Source organism: Pangasianodon hypophthalmus, chromosome 17, assembly GCF_027358585.1.
Source record: "Pangasianodon hypophthalmus isolate fPanHyp1 chromosome 17, fPanHyp1.pri, whole genome shotgun sequence".
Classification (NCBI taxonomy): domain Eukaryota; kingdom Metazoa; phylum Chordata; class Actinopteri; order Siluriformes; family Pangasiidae; genus Pangasianodon; species Pangasianodon hypophthalmus.
Window position 1 is genome coordinate 23,589,777 of NC_069726.1, and position 18,497 is coordinate 23,608,273.

Here is an 18,497-nt window from a genome sequence, read left to right on the forward strand (position 1 = left end):
AGTTAATAAGACAAAAAAAAAAAAAACGCAGCTTGTCATGTTACAGTGAAACTGCAAAGTGTAAACTCTTCTGTCCTGAAGATGCTGAAAACTTTAAAGTTACAGCTGACACTGGAGACTCCTTCCATAAATATTACATCAAATTTCACCACATGAATGTTTATTATTAGCAGAGCGTCCGCGGTACTGAACGAGTGTGTTCATATAAACCTGCACTACTGTCTGAGCTGCTGTTATAGAAAATTAAATCAACGACTTCTGAATAAAAAACAGAATTCAGACTTACAACAGCGCTGCTGTATAAATATTTACACGAAACGTTTCTGTAGGACGTTTTTATGAATCGTGAATTATCAGGCTCTGGTGGCGTATGGATACCAACACAACCTTCAGCAAAGTGTAAAATAACAGGAACTACTTTTTATTGTACAGCTCCAGGGTTGGAAAATTACAGATAATAGATAAAAGTCTATGAAAGCTGATTTCTTTCTCGTCTTTCTCATCCGCACACTTTTATTGTTCCGGTGGGTTTGAGGTTTATAGTCGCGTAATTTAAACATCTGTTTAACGACGGAGTTTTAGACTTCTGTTGTACGTATGCGAGTTTGGAATAAGCAGGTTTCTGTTCTTTTTCCAGCGCAGGGGAACGAGTCCAAGCTTTTCCTTGGTAATCACGTACACGCAGACTGTTTAATCAGTGTGTAGAGAGGAGGTTGAAGAACAGTGGAGTAAAACTGTAAGACTGCTGACACACAACTATATCGACACAAGGCACAGGAGTGAATATATCAATGTACAGTATATTGGCATGTGTATGTGTATATTTATAGCTTCTGTAATTGAATCTCTCTCTCTCTCTCTCTCTCTCTCTCTCTCTATGTATGTGTATCTCTCTCTCTCCCTCTGTCTGTATCTCTTGCTCTCTCTCCCTCTGTCTGTATCTCTTGCTCTCTCTCCCTCGGTCTCTCTCCCTCGGTCTCTCTCCCTCGGTCTCTCTCCCTCGGTCTCTCTCCCTCGGTCTCTCTCCCTCGGTCTCTCTGTAGTCAGGGCTGCTTTGAATGAATGTGGTATCTTAGTGCTGTAGACAACAGGAGCCATTCTGACACTGCGAAAAGAGACACGTGTCCAGACTCAGGGACATGAGGACATGGGGACATGGGGACATGGGGACTGGGGAAAGCAGGCAGACTCAGACGAGCAGCACCGACACACCCAGCCGAAGCGAAGCAAGGCTTGCTCCAACCACAGGAAGAACCAAAAGGTTATGAGCCTGTCCTCCCGTTGGCCAGGGGATCTGCCAGCGTAGGTCCTTACTGAGACATATGGCTGGCTTTAACACGCTCAAGGCCCAATTGAGAGCTGAGTAAATAGTTGGGGAAAAGGAATAAGGGCAGATTTGGACCCTAGACTCGCACCGGGGACGGGGGAGGGGGGAGGGGGGGCGGGGTAAAGGGAGGGGGGCAGGGGTACGTACCGTATGCAGGAGCAGCGGCTGCAGCGCCGTAGCCGTACGGGCTTCCAAAACCTGCAGGGAGACCATTTTACACACACTGTTACACAATGATATTTAAGGTCACAGTGGATGAAAGTTAACAGAAGTATAAACTCATAAACTCAGTCTACAAATAAATCGTATTTGACTATAATTACATTACACAGATACAAAAAAAAAAAAAAAAGATCTTCGTGATTAAAGCGCATCAGTGACGAACTCCACATGCACATGGACGGATTAACACTTCAGTGTGGGTTTGTTTTCACACACACACACACATTCACACAAGTCTTATTTTATACACTCTTACACCACAGCGCTGTGTAATTCTGGACTCTGATTGGTCAGAAGGTGTCCATTTTGTTTCACAAGACGTTCCATTGCACTATAAACGGATAAGAAGTATGACGTGTCATTCTTTAATAATTTTTTTTTAAAAAGAGTAATTGTTGGCATGTTGCTGTGGTATAAAAGGAATAAAACGCTTGGGGATGTGCTGTTGTAGGAAAATAATCAACTTCAAGGTGGTAACAGTGACTCTGCTTCATTACACTCCCACCTGGTGTGACGTAGCCCGGTGCGGCGGCGCTGACGAAGGCTCCTCGCGCGAGTGCGGCTCTTCCTCTTCCTCGAGCGGCCTGAGCTGCGACGGCAGAGGCGGCGGCGGCCGCGGCGATCGCTCCTTTATTCTACAACACACACACACACACACACACACTTACTGACTCTGAGCTTTGAAGCTGGAAGGTACAATATTCTTAAAATCTTTTAAAAGTTAAAAAAAAAACAATGAAATACTGTCAAAATCATACACTCCATCTAATTCTTCTACAGGAAGTGACATCACAGAAATGCATGAAAGGTCAGATTTCGTCGTCGGATATTAGCCATACATTACGACTCATTTATTTAGGTGAACGTTTCATGTTTAACCTTTTGGACATTTGCAAAATTTGGCAGATTTGTTAAATTTGTAGCCTCTTATTAAGGATTTGTTAAATTAGCAGCATTGCAACAGGCATTATATGAGTTAATTAGTTTTAAAAATTGTTTTATTACAAAGAAATAATAGTTGTAGCCAAAGATGGGACGATACTGCTTTTTCTTTTCCAAAACCTCGAGTCGATATCGATACTTATTTCGATATTTTTAAAAACTAATAAGCTTTAAACAAAAAAGTTATCTTTAAAATAAATACATTAAAAATACACGGTTTACAAGCAAATCATACAGATGGCAAATATAAATATAATAAAGTATAAATATAATTAAATCAATCCTAACAAAAATGTCAAATTTTCCAAATCCAAATTCCAATCTTTTCCATTTGTTATAAGATTGGATCTTATTGTTTGTAGTTTTTTTCCTCCGATATCCGATCCGCCGTTTTCGGATCGGTGCTGTCTCGAGTCGAAGCTCTAATTTAAACACTGATTTACTATTAAAATGGCTGCTGCATCATCATCACTTCCTGTTCTGCTACACGTTTACAGGAAGTGGAACCAGACGGTGGCTTTGTGCTCAAGGTCGGAGTATGGATGATCGATGTAAAGACCTTTCAGAATGTACAGCTCATCACTGCTCACGTTACTCGAGAGAGCTAAGCCGAGCCCGGTTCAGTCTCCAGAGGATTAGAGCGGCGATTATTGATTATCGATGACGGCGACTGACCTGAGGGAGGATTTTTTTCTTCTTGTTGCCGGCAGCGTTGGGTCCCGAGAACAGTTTCTCCAGGGCGGCGAGGGCGGCGCTAGCTTTGGCTACTTTCTTATTAGGTCCCGCGCCTCGGAACTTCTGTCCGTCCACCTCCACCTGACGATAAGAGAGAGAAAAAAATAAATAAATAAATAAAAATCTGGCCTTAGATCAGATTGTTCGCTGATAGAAAAGCGCACAGAGCTTCCGGCGACGGGATTGTGATGCGACTCGCCTCCATGACAAAGCGTTTGTCGTGGCTGCCGCCGCTCTCGGAGATCAGCTCGTATTTGAGGCCTCGCCGTTTCTCGTTTAGCTCCATCACTGGGTTCTTACCGCTCGCCGTCAGAATAGGACCCTGAGTTCGCACCTACACACACACACACACACACACACACACACACACACACACACACACACACACACACACACACACACAAGCTCTTTTACAGCAGTTTGTGTACAGAAACACGACTGTAAATAACAGATCAGGAGCGTGACGCCTCGGAGTCTGTGCAGATTTAAAAACATTTCAGAGAACTACACAGCAGATGACGATGTCATTCTACACACAGCAACAAGACGCTATTAAACCAGCGTAATTACGCTTCTTTTCTGCGTGTTAAAATAAACAGTGGTCCAAAGATAAATTGTAAACATATTTACAAAAAAAATGCAGATCCTGGAACACCCAGTTATGACAAGACAAGCGTACGCCACTGATGTGAAAGTTTTATTTCCTTAGTTATTTGGCAAAGCTCAGTGAAGTAAGTAGATCAGCTCAGGCATGTTGTCAGGAAGGAAATGTTGCTATAGCGAGATTAAGGATGTTTTTACACCCATGAGTTCGTCTGTCGAGTCTGTTTGGTTTCACACTGCATACAATTAAACAAACTGAAAAGCGTCTGAGCGAAAATATCATGGGCAGATCATTCCTTCCTCTTTTTTGCATTTTCACTTCTTTTCTCTCTCTTACTCAATTGTTTTAGCCTTCTTTGTCTCAAGACACAGAGAACGTGGCGACAGCGCTCGATAAACGATTAGATAATTATATAAAGAACTACTTTAAAACATTTTGTGCATCACATCCAGAGTTTATTTTTTCTTTTTGTTTTGTTCGTCGGTCCAAATCTCCAAATCTGCTCGTATTCCTGCAGCGCTACAGCTCTGGAGCTCCTCTGGCTCAGTTTAGCCGCTCACATTGACAAAAAATAAAACGCTACAAACACAAAACACACGGCGTGTTTGATTCGCTTCCTGCAGGTGAGTCGATTCAGAGTCGAATCACTTTCGCACTAGAGTTCACTCGGTGTTGGAAGATGTTTTCGGACCCGAGTGCGATTGCTTGAGCGTGTTCTCACCTGAATAAAGAACCGCAGAACTCACTCAAAACGCTCTGTGTGTGTGTGTGTGTGTATAAACACTATAAATCTATGAGCGTATAATAATCTACGGTATATTAATGGATGATGGGAGAAAGATTTCTGCTTTAATTTCAACAAAAGAAAAATTTAAATTTGTTAAAATCTCTAGAAGCTTTAGAATGAAGGTCTATGTCGGGGGAGTGCGCACCACTAGTGTGCACTTCGTCACCTATCTAGGGCACTAACACGGATATTTTAAACTGTAATCCAACACACTCGGATCATCGCAGTCGGATTACGGTTAGGAACAGAAATCTGGAAGAAGCGAGATCTCCAGGTACAGAGTTGTTACAGTGTGTGTGTGTGTGTGTGTGTGTGTGTGTGTGTGTGTGTACCTCCAGTGTGCTGGAGTTGTCTGTGGAGTGTGATGTGTTATTGCTCGAGTGTGTCGACGTCTCGCTCTTGCCCTCGCTGTCTGACTTCTCATCTGCACTCATGGAGTCCAGGTCTGTGTCGAAGCCCGTTGGGTATCCCATCGCCTGCAGCACCTGCCAGTCACACACACACACACACACACACACACACACACACCATCATAATATTGTATATCACATGCACAATCATCATAAACGCTTGAATAACTCCAAACACGTGTCTACACGTCGAGTCTTTACACAAATATTTACACAAACATTACACTAATTTTTTTTTCCCTTTTCTAACAATTTAGTGGCCACCATTTTAGAATTTCCTCTTCACTACTCACATTATAACGACTCGTTCCTGAAACTTTCTGCGCATGTTCGCGCTGAGCCGTGACCTTTAAATTAAACTCTTATTAAAGTTATAACAAATCCAATTGCTTGCTCTGGGGAATTTCTGAAACTTTTTTGGGGGGGTTTTTGTTTTTTTTTTGTAAAAAATGTGTAACCCTGAACTCACATCTAAATACATTGTTAAAAAAATTATATATAATCGCCTAAAACACAGACTGTAGGAAATTTTGTGCAGATAAAAATACGAAAATTCATTGTTTTCTTAGTGCACAGTGGATATCAAAAGTTTACACACCCCTCCTAAAAGTGTAGGTTTTTGTGAGGTTAAAAAAAAAAAAAATTAAAGCATGATAAATCGTATCAGATCTTTTTCCATGTTTAACGCGATACAGCATTCAACAAAATCCAAGAGTAAAACAAACAGTAATATTTTAGGGTACAGTAACCTGGTTGCATAAGTATGTGCACCCCTTTAACTAATACCTTTTGCTTGTAATGCAGCACTCAGTCTGGTTTTGTGTAAGAGACTACCAACTTACATCTTAATTTGGAAAGTTTTATTCCATATTCTCTCACAAAAATGCCCCAGATCTATCAACTTCTGTAGAGTCAGTGTTATAGACTTAAGAAGTGAACATGTCAGTACTGATTGATCTAAAGCTAATACGTATATAGACAGTCGAACTCATTAAATGTTAAGAAGTCGACTCGAGCGCTGTATTGATATTCACATGGATACATTGAGTGTATGGCAACCTGCATTTCTGCTCCAACAGTAAACATGGAACAAAATTCTCACATTAAAATACAAAATCAGAAATATAACAAAAAGATTATTATGGGAAAAGTAAGACTTAGATAATCAAAGTCGAATAGGGTTTTGAATAAAAAGTTAAAAGGTGTACTAAATGACTACTTCAGTGGGGAAAAAAATGCACAAAACATTCAGGGAAGTGGAAAATAATCAGAATTACTTTTACTGGAAAACTTGGGGAAAACACAAAACACACCATGTGAACTTGGGTTAGTCTTCTAAACTACCAGTTCCTTCCCCGTTTACGGAGTGACGTCAAAACAACATGGCCGCTCGCACTGTAAACAGTGTAAAGTCTTCTCTACGTTTAAATGAGTTTAGAGCGGTATTGGCTTTAGATCAGTTATTATACAGACACAGTACTGGGTTAAATCTATAACACTGACCATAATAATCACTGTTTTGAGAAGATAATCATCAACATTTGAGTTATAACTAACATTAGCCAGCTAGCTTGTTGCTAAGCTACTCGCTATTGTTGCTGGGCTGCAGTTTCAGTTGCATGAATGTCTGAAGGTCGCTACAGTAGAACAGAACCAACAGCCACTCAGGCCTGTGATTTTAAAATAATAATAAAAAAAAAAAAAATAGATAAAATTTAAAATAAAATGCGGGTAAAGTAGCTTTACGTTCTCTGACAGAGCAAACAAGACGCACTCTTTCGTGAAGGCGTCCATGTTTTTTCCCCCCAGATTTTTCTATTAATCAACAAATCATGTCATTTCTACAGTATTATCATCATATCGTTTCTATAGTAACAGTTTACACAGTGATTTGCATGACGATGGTTACATAAACATCAAAAAAAATGTTTTCTGTAAGGAGACCCTTTACATTGATGGAAGGAGTCTCCAGTGTCAGGCGTAAGGCTGTAACTTAAGATTTCCGACATCTTCAGGACAGACGAGTTTTCGCTTCTTGGTGGTTTCTTGCTAATGTTTCGAGCTGCATTTTTTTTGTCTTACTAACTTCAAGAGAGATTAAACAGAGAGGCTGGTGAGGAAATGAACGTTTATAGCTGCTTTAACAAAAGTGAGAACAGCAACCGTTAAATGTAACTATAACCAGATAAAAAGTACGATGTGTCATTCTTTAATTATAATATAACAGCACAACACACACAGTGGGTCATTCCTTACGTAACATCTGCTTTTAAGTTTCTTCTATATGACAGTTTAAAAAAATAATAAAAGTTTTTTTTTTTTAATCTTCTCAATATAAGGAAATATAAAATTGCTTTGTTGTTGTTGTTGTTGTTGTTGAGGATTTCTGGAATCCTTTAATGTCGTTCCTGCTACACTTTAAGAACGAACGCTTTTTCCTGGTTCTGCTGAATTGGATTAAGTCAGAAAGTGCTATTCTGCTCAGTGATTCAATTCTCAGCATCCTTCTAGCTGAATCGTGTGTGTGTGTGTGTGTGTGTGTGTGTGTGTGTGTGTGTGTGTGTGTGTGTGTGTGTGGACCCTAACTGGTGCCTTTTATGGCTGCGCTCTGGAGGAAAGAGGATTAGACCGGCTCGTTTCTCCAAAGTCGCTTTGTTCACAATCAGCCTGGAACGGCACAGATTCTGACCCCAGCATTACCGCACCCGCGGAGAGAGAGAGAGTGTGTGTGTGTGTGTGTGTGTGTGTGTGCGCTGTTTGGTCACAGCTGTAGTTGATTGGTAGGCTCGGCTACATCACTGAGCTCTGTGCTGTGTTAGCGCTATGTGACAAATTCGCTTTTTGTTTCATTTCTACAGTAACACAGCCAGGGTTCAGGTTTTACGTGGAGAATTGAAGCGGTTCGGTTTTATTTTTATTGATCTGCACAAGGATGCAGTGAAGATCTGAAAAAGTTAATGGAGCTGTGGCAGGAATGTGAGTGTCTGTGCAATTTATCGAGTTTTTTTTTGTGTTATTTTTGTCAACAAATAAAGTTTTTTTGAAGTTTAGTTCATGAACACTCTGACAAACAGCAGTAACGTGTGATTGCTGATTAATTAGAAGGAGAATATTTTTCTCACAACCAGAAATGAAACGTCTAAACTATCTGACCATCTTTCTTATTTGTGGAACCGAAACACACCGAGGGTGCACAAACTTTTGCAATCAACTGTATACATGCTTGAGTTTTTTTTTTTTTTTTTTCTTCTGGAGTGTTTTACGCTCGAACGTTACCTTAACAGCTACATGCAGCTTGGCCGTTTTCTTGGAAGAACCCGAGGCTTCGTAGATGGTTCCGTCCACATCCACGGACATGGTGAAGACGGGAGCGTGAACCGGACCGGACTGAGACAGCAGCTTGTACTGCAGGCCCGGGCGGATCTGATTCAGCCGCATGAGGGCATTCATGGGCTGGTTGGAGTCTATTGCTTTACTGTCTAAAACTGAGAGAGAGAGAGAGAGAGAGAGAGAGAGAAATAGAATGAGAGGGAGACAGTGTGTGTGAGAAAGAGAAACAGATAGAAAGAGAGAAACAGACGAAGAGATGAAAATAGAGGGAGAGAGTGTTAAATTGACAGTGAGAGAGAAACAAAAGAAGAGATATAAAGGGTGAGATGAGAGAAAGACAAAAAGAGTGTGAGAGTCAGAGAGAGGTAGAGAAAGAGAACGTGAGAGAGAAAGAGAGAGAGCGGGAGACAAAGAGGTACAGAGAGAGAGAGAGAGAGATGAAGATAGTGACAGAGAAAGATAAAGAGAGACAGTTAATCAGAGATGGGGAGAGAGACAAACAGAGATGAAGAGACAGACAGAGAAACAGACATTTACAGCATTTAGACAAAGAGAAGGTGATACAGAAAAAGAGGGAGAGAGAAAGAGAGATAGAGAGAAACAGAAGGAGAGAGAAAGAGAGATAGAGAGATAGAGGGGAGAAAGATTGAGTTTTTCATGGTTCCTGTGAACACGTAAAATGTAGCATAATAATAATTTTTAAAAATAAAAAATTGATGATGAAGTAGAGTGTGTCATGCGGTTTCTCTCTCTCCCTCTCTCCCTCTCTCTCCCTCTCTCCCTCTCTCCCTCTCTCTCCCTCTCTCTCCCTCTCTCTCCCCGTGTTTAACTGCGGCTCACATTCAGAAGCTGCGTGTTTCTGACTCGATCCATTGTGGGATTAATCACTAAATTCTGCTCCTCTGTAAGCTGATTTGTCGCGACGCGCCCAGCGCTGTTTCTGTACGCTTGCTAAGAAATTAAAAATCAATGGCATCGACTCGCCGTTGTGCGTCCGTAGTGAGAAACATCAGAGATTAGAAGGTGAGGAGGAGAGAGAGAGAGAGAGAGAGAGAGAGAGAGAGAGAGAGAACAGAGAGTAGAAGAGAAGAGCACTATAAACAAAAAGAAACAAACAACCAGAAGGACAAAGACACAAAAAGAAACATGTGAAGAACGGAAAAACAAGAGTCATGAGAGCTTCCTCAAATAAACAAATAAACCACAGAGAGAGAAGAAAAGCAGAAGCCACACAACTAGACAAAGAGATGATGGTGATATTACGGTGAATGATGCGATATGTGCTATTTTTAAAATCCTGTGTGTGTGAGAGAGTGAGTGAGTGAGTGACAGAGAGAGAGAGAGAGAGAGAGAGAGAGAGAGAGAGAGTCTCACCTTTTCTCAGGTTGCGTTTCATTTTCTTGATGAGGTCTTTGTCGTCCATCAGGCCGTCCTCGTAGGGCCTCTTTAGCCCCGAACCTGATTAACAACATCCTCAGCATTAATAAACGTAATAACAACCCAATGTTATGAAATTATAATGATCCAATGATTTAAAATATTTAACATGTAAGAATTAGTGCTTCTGAAACTGGAGGAGGTGAAAGGAGTTGATAATCGAAATGTTTGACGTCTCTGCTGTTGATTATTTTACTATAACAGCACTACACAGTGTTTCACTCCTTAGAGAGAGAGAGAGAGAGAGAGAGAGAGAGAGAGAGAGAGAGAGAGAGAGAGAGAGAGGGAGGGAAAGGATGAGTCAGGGAAAGAGAGAAGATGGAGATAGAGATTGAGAGAGAGCGAGAGTATGATGGCATGATTAAGGTGTTGGTGTAGAGAGAGAGAGAGAGAGAGAGAGAGAGAGAGAGGGTAAAACAGCTAGAGAAATAGAGATAGAGACAGGCTGAGAGACAGAGAGAGAGAGAGATGTAAAGAGATAGAGACAAGGAGAAAGGGTGAAAGTGAGGTAAAAATAAAGAAGACAGGATGAGACAGACAAAAGTGAGAGTGTGAGAGAGGTAAAGAGATAGAGACCAGTAGAGAGAGAGAGACAGAGAGACAGATAGATAGATAGATAGATAGATAGATAGATAGATAGATAGGGTGAGAGACACAGAGGGTAAGACAGAGAGAGAGAGAGAGAGAGAGAGAGAGAGAGAGACAGAAAGTAGGTGAGAGAAAGAGAAATGCTAGAGAGAGAATTTTTTTTAAGTTTAGAGGAACTTTAAAGACACGTACACACGCGTGCACGTACACACACACACGTGTGCGCGCACGTACACACCTTCTTTATCTGACCAGGGGTATTTTGATGACGGTTTGTTGGAGGGAAGTGGATCCATCTCTAAGACCTTGTAGATCTGACCAAAAGCCATCAGCCGGAGAGCGTGCTGCAATACACACACACACACACACACACACACACACACACACACACACACACACACACACACACACACACACACACACACACACAATGTTATAAGGCTGATCTTGTGTGCAATACACAGTAAATTGTCAGGTCATTCACAGAACAATGCTGAGCTACATGAGGCGTAAAAATAGCCACACACTTCCTTTAACGCGCGGCCGTGGCGTTATTTTTCACCTTGATGAAACTCTTTGGGCTGAGCCGTGACCCCAAAGTCACTCCGACTGCTTAATAACAGCAGTGTGTTCGGCTGGAGGCTCATGGGGAAAAAAAAAGAAACGCAGCGCTGATGGATTTTTGCCAAAGATTCCCATTAAGAGAACAAGCGGGGGTTCAGATCCTTTCAGAAACGATAAATATTAGAGCACCATCAGCCTGAACCACGACAGGCAGAAGGAAAACGTATGACGTATAAAAAAAGAAAGATCTTAGAGCAGGAAGTTAGAGCGGTTTTCACATCTAAAGTCTGTACCAGAGTTCAGTGGACACTTCTGATTGGTTCTCAGTGAGGGATGTTTTTCCTCTGCAGATACTTATTATTCATCAATCACAGTGAAGGAGGCGTGGCTTTGTGCACGTCATTAGCAGCGAAGGAGGCGTGGCTTTATGCACATCATCGGCAGTGAAGGAGGCGTGGCTCTGTGCACGTCATCGGCAGTGAAGGAGGCGTGGCTTTATGCACGTCATCGGCACTGAAGGAGGCGTGGCTCTGTGCACGTCATCGGCACTGAAGGAGGCGTGGCTCTGTGCACGTCATCGGCACTGAAGGAGGCGTGGCCTCTGTGACTGTCAGTCATCGGCAGTGAAGGAGGCGTGGCTCTGTGCACGTCATTAGCAGCGAAGGAGGCGTGGCTTTATGCACATCATCGGCAGTGAAGGAGGCGTGGCTCTGTGCAAGTCATCGGCAGTGAAGGAGGCGTGGCTTTATGCACGTCATCGGCACTGAAGGAGGCGTGGCTCTGTGCACGTCATCGGCACTGAAGGAGGCGTGGCCTCTGTGACTGTCAGTCATCGGCAGTGAAGGAGGCGTGGCTCTGTGCACGTCATTAGCAGTGAAGGAGGCGTGGCTCTGTGCAAGTCATCGGCAGTGAAGGAGGCGTGGCTCTGTGCAAGTCATCGGCAGTGAAGGAGGCGTGGCTTTATGCACGTCATCGGCAGTGAAGGAGGCGTGGCTCTGTGCAAGTCATCGGCAGTGAAGGAGGCGTGGCTCTGTGCAAGTCATCGGCAGTGAAGGAGGCGTGGCTCTGTGCAAGTCATCGGCAGTGAAGGAGGCGTGGCTTTATGCACGTCATCGGCAGTGAAGGAGGCGTGGCTTTATGCACGTCATCGGCACTGAAGGAGGCGTGGCTTTATGCATGTTATTAGCAGTGAAGCAAGTGTGGCCTTTTGCATGTTCTTAGCACTGTAGGAGGCGTGGCCTCTGTGACTGTCAGTCACAATGAAGGAGGCGTGGCCTTTGGCCAGGACATCATCATCATCAGTTCAAACACAAATGATTAAAGGTTTGCTAAAGTCTGATCTACCAAAGCTAACTGCTCAATCGTCAGTCATTATGTTTTGTCCTTTCAAATCATTCAGATCAGCAGCCGTGCACTCCATTTCATCTCTCTCTCTCTCTCTCTCTCTCACACTCACACACACACACACACACACACACACACACACACACACACATCTCTGCTTAAGTCTGCAGGTAGCTATTTTTACCATCAATTACTGTAATCACAACGAGAGGAAAAAAAGAGGGGGAAAAACCACAAACGCTCAGGAATTATCCTGTTTTGACGGAGCAAATTCCTGAACAGCTTCTCGCTGCCGCTTCACCACGTCACGATAAACTGCTCTGAAAGGGAGCTTGACTTATTAAACCCGGCCACTGACACTTTAACTAACGAGGAAGCAGGCGTGGAAACAATTTGAGCATTTTCTGAGAACCCGAATTAGCATTTTGTAGCGTCAGGAATGCAGGAGGGGAAAAGCTGACTCGCCATTTCCTGTGCTAGTTTGCTGAAGTGTGGAGTGGTTGCTGGTGGTGTGAGTTTCTGCATTAGAATAACGAGGACAGGAAGCTCGCGCTCTCTTTCTAATTACTGCACAGAGCTACAGAAAACCTACATAAGCTTGCAGTGATGCGGAATAAGGATTTATAAAGACTTATTCAAATGCTAGCTGGCAAAAGAATTCTTTCATCTTTCTAAACTTTCTAAACTTTTAAGATCTCATGAAGACTGGTTGTGCAGGTCACATGACATCACAGCCTACAGAAATAAGCCTAATGATTATGTAGGTTTGTTAGTTGTCATTAAGGGCTTATGTAGGTGCTGTGTAACGCTATGAACACTGTAGTTCAGTTAGATGGTTACATGTATCATAGGAAGATGCTTTACTGTTCGTCTTATTCTTCCTGAAATATTTTACCATTTTCATGGGCCGCAGTTTCTGACGTAGAGCCATGAAACCTGGCAAAGACGTAGATCCCAGAGGGAAACGATGTGCTTGTGCTTCTGGGAAAGATCGGAATTACGATTGCAGTGTAGCGGTGCATTTAATTCAGATATATGGCTCCGCCCACTAACGGAGTAACCCTAACCCTACATGCATCCTAGAAACCACCTATCAACACTCAACCACCTGGAATACCACAGTAACGTCTTAGCAATGACTTAGCAACCACCTGGAATACAACAACCACCATGTGCAACACCCTAGAAATCACCTGGAAACCCATAACAACCACCTATCCACTCTCTACAAACCACCTGGGATAGCTTGGCAACCACCGAGCAACACTATAGGAAAAACCATCTAGCTACACCCTAGCAACAATCTAGCAACCACCTATCAACTCCCTAACAACAACTTGAAATATCAAAACAGCAGTCTATAAACCACCATAGCAACCATCTAGCCACATCCTAACAACCACTCGTAGTTACATCGCAACCATCTGAAATAACAACCGCTTATCAACACCCTAGATACTACCTAGCAACACCCTTGCAGCCACTTAGCAATACCCGGAAAACCATAACATCCTAGCAACCATCTGGAACATCACAGCAACCATCTAGCATCCATCTGAGATTACATCGTAACCAGCTATGAACACCCTAGCAACCACCTCGGAAGTCACGACAACCACCTGTCAACACCCTAGCTACTACCTGGCATAACGTAGCGACCACCTAGAAACAGCCTAGAAAAACCATCTAACTACACCCTAGCAACCACCTGGCAAATCAGACACCATTCCAAACTACACATTCAGCTTTTAACCTTAAACTTCAAGCGTAACAGCTGAAGCTCCCTCAGTAAAGGAAAAGTAAAGCTTTGAAACATTGCAACAATTAGCGTTATACGGTTTCAGCAGCCTCCGTTCGCCAACTGTACGCTTCCTGGCGATTTGGAAATCCGTCCAGATCGCCGCCATTTTGTGTCGTCTATTCATTAGCGTGACATCGTACACTAGACTTACGTCAGCGAGCGCGGTATCAGACAGATACCCGATACCCCGATACCCGTATCAGTATCGATCCATCCCCAGTTATTTTGCCGAGTTATACGATGTAAAGCTGCATTGTGGTTATATTTAAGCAGAAAATGTGCTACAAAAATAAACTCGACAGCTGAGAGGTGAACTGAGAAAGAGGGAAAAGAGAGGGAGGCAATTCACAGAGTCCCTGAAGATGCTCTGCAATACAATTAAGCATTCTAGTATCGTTTTCACCTTCCTTCAGCAGAAAGACCTGTTTTAATGATGGAGAGCGCGCACACACGCACGCACACACTATACACACACACACACTATACACACACACACACTATACACACACACACTATACACACACACACACAGGTTTCAGGAGCACCATTTTCCCACGCACATTACAGAGCCGGCCTTGAAGGAGCTGCGGCTAGATGGTGTGTGTGTGTGTGTGTGTGTGTGTGTGTGTGTGTGTGTGGTGTTTTTTCACCAGCACAGATAAGGCCGATGTGTGTGCTTGTGTGTGTCAGACGACAGTAATGTGAAGACAGTAGATAAGATAAGCCTGTAAGACTCTTTCTCTTTCTTTACCTTATTGTCTGGCTAAGCTCACAGTTCACACACACACAAACACAAACACACACACACACGCACACACACACACACACACACACACACACAGAGAAATCTGAGCTAGAGTGAGGGATCTCCACTCTTCACACTGCGCTCTCTGTCCTCACCTGTCCCTCAGATTTATAATTCACGATCAGGGAAAAACTCGAGGTCAAATCCGTTCTCACGCCATCGGATATCAGACGTGAGTGGACTGTGAGGTCACCTGTGCGCTGTACGTGATGGCCTCCGCCTGCTCGTCCGTCATGGCCGCCAGCGTGTCCGTCGGCTCCTTTTCACACGGGTCGTGCAGCCCCGGTCCACCTGAGGACGGAGGAAACTCTTCTTACACGGAGGTCAAACAAACAGCGCTAATAATGAATGAAGGAAACTGTTGGACGTTATCGTGTTAGCATACTGACGCAACAACGCTAGGTCACGCTGGCTGTCAGAGCTGCGAGATTGTCCCTGTAACCCTGGGGTCATGATCCGACTTCTCGAGAGAAACTCACAATCTCCTCTTTTTGTTTTATTCATGTATTAATATTACAGATACCAAAGTGTCATTGTTAATATAATAAGACATTTGTTAATTTTCACTATACTGACACGCAGCACTAGCGAAGCTCAGCAATAAAAATAGATACATTTCTCCGTCCATCTACCTCCGCGAAACAAACGAGGGATTTGCTTCGAATCGCGTACTTGTGTACTATTCTAGTCCGTTATTGAGTACTAATGCTAACTGACTTTCCTATTACAGTTAGTGTTTGGATTTTAAAAACCTCTCATGAAGACTTCAAACCTACAGAAAGCTCTGGTTTGTGTACCTGCCGTCTAGATTTTCTGGATTAGTAAGTACTTCTGAATGTTTTTGATTTGAGATGCAGCTCATGACAACAATCACGATGACAGCGGAAGGTTTTAAAGAGAGAGACAGAGCTCGTCAGAGGGTTTAATGTCGCTCAGCATAAAAATCACTGAACATCTGACAGAGGAAAGTTTTGGCTCTGAAGTGCCGTGCAGCGAAAGCCGATTTTAAATCTTCCGGATGTACTTTAGATACTCATTAGATTCTCCTGCATGCGCACGCTAAATCATGCGATAAGTATAAACGAGGGTCCCCTGCCTCGCATCATTCATCCCCGACGTGGATTATTTTCATATAAACATAGAACAGACGGGTAAATCAGTGCAAAAGAATAACCTTTGGGTTTTTAGTCACTTATGGTACACATAAGCATGTTACTAACGTCATAAAATGTTCAAATGTGACAGCAGTCTTATCATAAATCTGGTTTCTAATGAAATAATGTAGGATGGTCAAGACTTGGGCTTGCAGAAAATATTCGTAATGTCCAATTATTACTATTATTACAATTTAAACCATAACATGACCCGGTTTCATCAACAGACTCTTAAACCCTCTCTGTAATAAATCTTCTCCATCTTCTACATTAAGCTCCATTACTTGACCCTCGTGATCCGATGCCGCTGCTCATCCTTTTACCCTTCAGCTACGGTAAACTACGCATCACTTCCTGCTCGGCAAAACAAGGTCAGGGAAGACGCTAGGCTAGCCCTGCTGATGTAGAGCTGATTAAATATTAACGTCTGCATCTTTCACTATTAATTAATCATAACCACATAAAAGCATGTGAGGAGTGCGGATAAACTGGTTATACCCGGGACAGAGAAAACGAGGTCATGTTAACCCTCGCAACTCCGAGACAAATCGAAGCTTTACACATACATTAACAGACTCTGTAACGTCTTTTTTTTTTAATTGAGATGGTCCTGTTCTCTCAGACGTTTATCGTATCCCTGAAGTTGATTATGATTAAATCCATTAATAGTTGTCGTTTTCCTTTCAGCATCCACTGGGACCGGCTTTATTGGGCGGTTTGTTGAGGGTAAGTAGCCGTGAACAGAGCAGGGCTGAGGTTATTACAGGACTGTAAAATGGAGGAATGAAATGTAGCTCTCGCTAAAGGGCACAGTACGAGGAATGAAAGTAATCACACTGTTGTTACACCCTGTGCGGCTTCGTCTCTCTGTGTAACTCCTGTACAGCGGCGCGGGGTTTACCTGGGAGCAGGATCCCGGAGGCCAGACACTCCATGACCCTGCGCAGAGCCTCTCCTGCTCCCAGCGGCCGGTTACACGTCGCGATGGCCTTCTCACACAGCAGCTCCAGCGGCTAACCACAGCAAAGAAAAAAAAAAACACCTCAGTAACAACATTTCACCAGTGTCCAAAACACAATTAAATGTTATAATTATTTAGGCAATAAATTTACAACTGAGTTCAAAAGTCTGCACACCCTTACTGTCGGAAATCAACATTTTCTCTCTTTTCTCTTCCTGTTATTTTTAATTAAAAATTTTGTTCATGGATTGGATATCGGAGAAGGAAAAAAAAAAAAAAAAAAAAAAAAAAAAAAAAAAAAGAATGAACTGGGTCTGGGAAAGATTTTTTTGGAAACTGGAAATGTTTATATATAAAGAGAGATATATTTTATTGATATAATAATAAATGTTTTCGAACTAACGAGTTTATGAACTTGAGTCACTAAAAACAAATGTCTAATGTTAGCTATTTAGCAAAAGAAGCCAAAAAGTGGGAACATTTACCTTTAAAATACGATGAATTTTTACTATTGTTAAAACCTTTCAGTTCAAATGAAATTTTAAAAATTCATTTTAAAGTTTGTAAATAAGCACCGACACTCACCCATCCTTTCAGAGGTTCCCAGGCCGGCACTCGGTTGCACATGTCCCTCAGAATCCGCAACACGATCACTCCTGATTTTAAGCCGTTTACTCTCGCCTGAGGAAATACAGGTGTATCGGCGTGAGCTAGCGACGCTACCGGCGCTCGCAACACAACCCGCAACTTCAGTCTTACTCTGCTCTCGGTTAGTGTGTGTGTGAGAGTGTGTGTGAGAACATGGATCTCTGTGTGATCAGAGGTCCAGCATGTTATGGGTTGGGGTGAGGAGGAGGAGGAGGAGGAGGAGGAGAGTCCAGGTAAAAGCACTTGACAATTTTGTTTAATGACAAACAAGCAGGTTACAAAAAAATAAACAAACAAGGCAAAAAAAAAAGTGTGTAACAATTGCTTTTGTAGCCTTACGATAATAACAGGACTTTAAGTCATTACGTTTATTTATTTATTTATTTATTTATTTTTAAGTGAAGGTCATAAGGCTACAATAACAATGAGAGAAAGAGAGCGCCAACCTGGAACCATTTAGCATGTCGCAGAGAGGCCAGCGCCACCAGGCACCTCTGTCTATCCAGCAGGTCCGACGGCTCGCTCGCCTCAACAACGCTCTCTATCGGCGAGAAGAACGGGACAAGAAATCAAATCACACACACGCGTACACGCTCACACACACACATATGCATACACACACACACACACACACACACGATGGCTCTGTTAAGGTTCGGCAGTGGTGGGGGGGGCGATGCCGAGTGACCGAAGTCCAGTGCATCCGAATGAGATGAGAATTGACCGATCTTAAGCCACGCCCCTCGCTCGGTTACGGTTGCTATCTGGGTCAAACTTTGGATTAATTGTAGAATCCAAGAAAGGGTTTGAGAGGAAGCTGAAAGCGATGGCTTATGCC

General features: G+C 42.9%; 1 protein-coding gene across 5 annotated transcripts in view; it reads right to left on the bottom strand.

Moving 5' to 3' along the window:
• The window catches only part of strbp (spermatid perinuclear RNA binding protein), a 121,169-nt gene that overhangs the window by 13,830 nt on the left and 88,842 nt on the right, over positions 1 to 18,497 (bottom strand). For all 5 annotated transcript variants that reach the window (XM_034312512.2, XM_034312511.2, XM_034312509.2 and 2 more), the window contains 12 exons: positions 18,106 to 18,200; positions 17,597 to 17,692; positions 16,952 to 17,063; positions 15,090 to 15,187; positions 10,621 to 10,726; positions 9,732 to 9,815; positions 8,304 to 8,512; positions 4,950 to 5,102; positions 3,426 to 3,560; positions 3,167 to 3,307; positions 2,055 to 2,184; positions 1,475 to 1,525 (listed from right to left, as the gene is read on the bottom strand). In XM_034312512.2, coding sequence (XP_034168403.1) covers positions 1,475 to 1,525; positions 2,055 to 2,184; positions 3,167 to 3,307; positions 3,426 to 3,560; positions 4,950 to 5,102; positions 8,304 to 8,512; positions 9,732 to 9,815; positions 10,621 to 10,726; positions 15,090 to 15,187; positions 16,952 to 17,063; positions 17,597 to 17,692; positions 18,106 to 18,200 — 1,410 coding nt within the window. The remainder of the gene's footprint in view (positions 1 to 1,474; positions 1,526 to 2,054; positions 2,185 to 3,166; positions 3,308 to 3,425; positions 3,561 to 4,949; positions 5,103 to 8,303; positions 8,513 to 9,731; positions 9,816 to 10,620; positions 10,727 to 15,089; positions 15,188 to 16,951; positions 17,064 to 17,596; positions 17,693 to 18,105; positions 18,201 to 18,497) is intronic.